Here is a 5,218-nt window from a genome sequence, read left to right as displayed (position 1 = left end):
CTTGTTGTCAATTATATTTTTTTAAAATACACCTTTATATATATATATATATATATATATATATGAGCCGAACACGAACGAATAAATCTTTGTTCGTGTTGTTCGTGTTTGGCTCATTAACTTAGCGAATGAGCCGAACATGAGCTTCTTAATGAGTCGAACGCAAGCTATTTGCGAACAACGACCCGTTTTGGCAGCCCTAAGCAGAAATGTCTTCTGGTAATCTCTCAATCTCAATGATCAGTCGTCACCAATCTTCTTTTTCCGATTTTAACAAATTTGATTTTAAAACCCTAACATCATAAAAACAAGATTTGATTCAAACTGAAATAAGATTAAATCAAACATTTGAAGTAAGATTGAATATTTTAGGAAATTAATTAAATTGTCAAATAATTATCAAATCTTATATGTTTATAGTCAAAACGAGCACTCTCAAACGATTCTCAAATCTTATATGTTTACAATCAAAATGAATATTTTAATAAGAGAAATCTTAAAAGTTTAAAGTTAGTTAATTTTGATATTATTAATAAATTAAGAAGCTAAATAAGGATTCAATGATTAATGAAGAACATGGGGTGTCTAATACAATATTTGAGACTTTAGTCAAAATAGTAAAAATTTCGCTCTTGAAAACTATAAATGGAATTTCATTCTCGCATGAAAGTGATCAATACTCGAAATAAGAAATATATCGGATATATGAATAGCTCTAGGGCTTTACCTAATGCCCAAGTGCCCAACACTAACAACCACTAGTAAAAGCCACAATCTTTCGATGTTTATCAACTAATCAACGTTATATAATTATTGCCGTTCAATTATTAATTCGAACATCGACCTGCTAATATATCATCCAATCACAATCACTGAGTTATCGTTAAAGTCAATCGATGATTTTCTTTACCCCTGCTACAATTATAATTACGAGATATTGAATTAATTTTTAGGGCATATAATTCCTTAAATTTTTTTCTTCCTTTATTAAAATGAGAAGCAAATATGTTTAATCTCAATATATATAATTGCTTTCTATTTATAATAATATTATTCAAACTTAAGAAGAAAAAAAAAAACTTTAAACTTTTACTTTAAATAATTTAATAAATCCATTATAACTCCATTTTCTTAATTAACACAATAAAACAAAAATAGATATTTAATGATTCGTGTTAATTAATTTTTTGAAAGTCATTTAAATTACAAGTGTTAGTTTAACAAAAATAAATATTTATCATTTTGGACATGAATATCCCTTTATAATTTGTCTTACTTAATAAAATTTATTTAAATTTAACTTATATATCATTTTGGCATTTACACGCACACCCTTCAATTCTTATATAATTACATATCAATTATTCAAATCTTTATATTTATAAATATAACACTCAAATTTATAATTTCATATTAAAAAAAGTTATATTACCTAAAATTTAAAAAAAAAAAGATACAATTTTTCAAGCAATTTATAACAATAAATTTTTTAAGATGTTAGATATATAAATACACAAGAATTTTATGATATTTATGGAAATTTCTAAAAATAATAATCTAATAAGTTAAAACTAATTAATAAGTCAAAATTCTTCATCCATCACAAGATTCTCAATGGATGGAGAGGCCATAAATGTAATCAAATAATCTATTCAAACTATTTGAATTTGACTATTTTACGTCTAAAAATCAAAAGGCAGACTTCCCATTCACATATCCCCATGTATAAAGTGAAAAAACCTTTTTTTTATATATATAGATTACTTAATTCACTAATATTTTATACATATTCTTCGCCCAAGCTTCTTGCTTTCTAGATGACGAGATGAGAGGTATAATTATTCAGTCACGCGCATCCAATCAAAAGGCGCAAACTTTTTTTCAACATCTCTGCAAAAGGTCTCTCCTTGACTTGAGAGTTCGGCTTATTGTTTCGTCTTCTTTAATGATTTAATGGCTGGTTAACAGTGAGCTAAAGAATCCGCTCTCCGACTTGCTTTCTAGCTCTATTGGGATTCTTAAAGCTTTTCAGAGTGAAAGGTCTGGTTTTTACTATTATTTCTTGCGCTGCGCTTTATTTTACTTTAATTATCTGGTTTTCCTTCCAGTTGCTGTTTAGATTCTTGTTTTTGCGCAAAAATTTGGTGGTTTCATTTGTCTGTACTGATCTATTCTGCTCAGTTTTTTTCTTGAGATTCGTCTGTTTGTTAAGGTTTTAATCTTTCCAGGTGATAAAAATTAAATCTTGGAGTTAGTTTCCTATGAAGATTATTAGAAATCAGTCATTAGGTTTCCTGGATTTCTCAGTTTGCTCAAGATTATATGTCCTTTTTGTTTCCAAGTTATAATTTTGTTATTAAAGCGAAATTTCCACCCTTTTTTAAAGTAATTATTCGCTTGACTTTTTGGATTTTATAGGTCCAACTGTGCTCTTTCATGGAATCCTGCAAACCCCTTTCCCAAACACTTAGTTCTCTCACCGCCATGGATGCAACTAACCCGCTCAGAAATAAGCCCCTCTTCACCACCTCTGAAAAACCTAGTTCCATTCCTGAACCTATTACTGAAGGATTCATCGGCTCTCTCGAAATCCTGGTTCACCAAGCAAGAGACATCCACAACATCTGCATCTACCAAAACCAGGACGTTTATGCCAAACTCTGTCTCACCAGTGACCCAGAGGCCTCCATCTCAACCAAGACCATCAATGGAGGTGGGAGATACCCAATCTTCAACGAGAGTCTGAAGCTCGGCGTTCGAACCATCGATAGCTCTCTCAAATGTGAGATTTGGATGCTCAGCAGGGTTAAGAATTACCTTGAAGACCAGCTCCTTGGCTTTGCTCTTGTCCCCCTTTCCCAAATTGTTCTCAACAATGGCAAACTTGAAATGGAATTCTCACTCTCCTCCACAGATCTCTTCCATTCTCCAGCCGGCTTCGTGTCGCTGACGATTTCTTACACCGGCTCAACTCCTGAACTCATGGCCATTGCATCAAATGCTGAAGAAGCCGCACCGGGGGATGCAGCGAACGATAACTCTATCTCTTCTGAATATGAAAAAATGGAGTTCCCTGACTTAGCTGTTGTTTCTGAAAACAAGATGATGATTTCAGAGTACTTTGGGATTCCATGCACCAATTCAGAGCCTCAGAATGGAGAATGCCATGTTGATTGCTCTGATAATGATGCTGAAGATCGAAATGTCGATTTTTTCTCGACCGAAAACAGTCATATCACCATTGGAGATGAGAACAACAGCTCTCCTATATGCAGTGGTTCAGCTGATGTGCCTGCTGCTGCTTTAGATCCATCTGCAATTACTGATCCTCCAATTCAGAAAAGTAATAACGCTGAAGTTACAGATAGTGATACCAGTTCATCTGCTGAAGCGCCAGACAAGGCATTTGTTCTTCCTCTTATCAACATAAATCTTGAGCCCGAGCAGCCGGTCGTGCAGCAGGAGATAGTTGACATGTACATGAAGAGCATGCAGCAGTTTACAGAAGCTTTAGCAAAGATGAAGCTTCCTATGGACTTGGAGAAGAGCCGTAATGGCAGCAGTGATGGTGATGGTGATGATGCTAACTCTGACAAGAAGATGCAGGCTTCGGAAAAGACGAGTACTCCTCGAGTTTTCTATGGAAGCAGAGCTTTCTTCTGAAACTCGATCAAATTCGCGATCTTGATAAGGTAGTAATTGAACTTGTTAAGTGACTTTATGTTTTTTTTTTTATTATGTTGAATGGATTATGATATGGTAGGCTGAGTATTAGCTCTTTATGTTGCTATAATGTATCTGTCGTTTCATGCACTGTTTACTTTAAAACATGGTATGAATGCAATATGAAATAACTTCTTTAACTTAATTTTATTATTATTTTGTTTTAATTTTCATGTTATATATAAGTTGATTAGTTGGCCATAAAATATCAATGTTTGATGTTTTGTAAGTGAAATATGTGTTTTTCATCATGCACATTTTCTTATATGTTAAGCTTCATTCTTGTATGTTATATTTGTATGTTGATAGTAGAAATGATGAATGGGTTGTAATGAGATCAAATTTAACTTCTAGAGCACATGAAATCTTGGGATTAATACATAAAATAATTGAAAAAGAAGATTTTTGATTGAGTGGTTTTTGCACTTGGTCTCTTGGGCTCAAGATTGGCACGTTGAATGAGCATAATCATTTTCTACTTTGATGTGTGTTTTACATCAAAACATGGGTCTACGGTTGGATTAGGACGTGTGTCTCACTAGCTTGGGTCTACCCGATTATGCTATTCGATTCGGTGACTTTAAATAATAAATATTATGAGTTTTAACATCAAAACCCTCTGAATTATTGAAATTTCATTTTTGGGCAAAACATGAGTTGAAAAAAGAAGTATGTGCAAGGCCAATAGAGCGGTTAATAGAGATTTTTCTTTTTAATTAGGAGACTCAAGTTCGAAGCACATTCTAACTAATAAAAGAATGATCTTCATGCATCTTCAACTTGCTCTAAGTTTCCAATCATCTTCTCCGCTTCGCATCTCTCGGTTAGGTATAAGGTTTCCATTGCATAAGAGATTTTATATTAGTTTGATACGTATATGTAATGACCATTCTACCCTTATGTAATATTACAAGTTTGCCACTCCTCTTCTTATATAAGCAGCCTAGTATTATGCTTATATGATGTATTATAGGATTTTTTTTTTGTTCTCATTTTTTAGGTCCTCACTCACCCAAAAGTCCATAGCTTGCTTGTGTGGTAAATGCAAGTTCTTTTTGGGGCCTTTACATGTTTATCACCCAAATCCTATGTATTTACATTGCCTAACACCTAAATTATGTTTTTTTTTCATTTGTACCCCCGAATTTTTCATATCACGTAATAAATACACTATTTTAACTTTTTAAAAATGAAATGGACGTTTTCATGCATAGATAAGTTGGCATATATGTAAAAAATTGAAACTTGGGGGTTTGATATGTAAATACATAGGAAATGAATGGCATGCATGTAAATCTATAAAATTTATAATATTTCATTTTTGGCTATAAAGTCTTTATTTTTTTTATTTGTATTATTTCATCAAATTCTAATATTTAAGTCACTAGATGGCATGTAGACCTTCTATTATACTAGTTTTTAAATTAGACTTTTGTGAAAAGTTGATAATGACTTGCTGCAAATATATATATATATATATATATATACTTTCCCA

General features: G+C 32.3%; 1 protein-coding gene across 2 annotated transcripts; it reads left to right on the top strand.

The window, feature by feature from the left end:
- Positions 1-1,787: 1,787 nt before the first annotated feature.
- Positions 1,788-3,868, top strand: LOC110018557. Of its 2 annotated transcripts, XM_020715907.1 has the most exons (3): positions 1,788-1,899; positions 1,969-2,040; positions 2,419-3,868. In XM_020715907.1, exon 3 carries the CDS (start codon positions 2,437-2,439, stop codon positions 3,661-3,663), a length of 1,227 nt encoding a protein of 408 aa, XP_020571566.1. In that variant the 5' UTR covers positions 1,788-1,899; positions 1,969-2,040; positions 2,419-2,436; the 3' UTR covers positions 3,664-3,868. The 2 variants fall into 2 exon arrangements, with proteins under 2 accessions (XP_020571566.1, XP_020571565.1); XM_020715906.1 differs by having other exon boundaries at positions 1,789-2,040.
- The last annotated feature ends 1,350 nt before the right edge of the window (positions 3,869-5,218 follow it).

Source organism: Phalaenopsis equestris, unplaced genomic scaffold, assembly GCF_001263595.1.
Source record: "Phalaenopsis equestris unplaced genomic scaffold, ASM126359v1 Scaffold000024, whole genome shotgun sequence".
In the NCBI taxonomy this organism is placed as follows: Eukaryota; Viridiplantae; Streptophyta; class Magnoliopsida; order Asparagales; family Orchidaceae; genus Phalaenopsis; species Phalaenopsis equestris.
This window is presented reverse-complemented; position numbering and strand designations above follow the sequence as displayed.

Excerpts from the sequence above, each read along its gene's own strand:
- LOC110018557 (XM_020715907.1), top strand. The coding sequence starts at position 2,437 with ATGGAATCCTGCAAACCCCTTTCCCAAACACTTAGTTCTCTCACCGCC.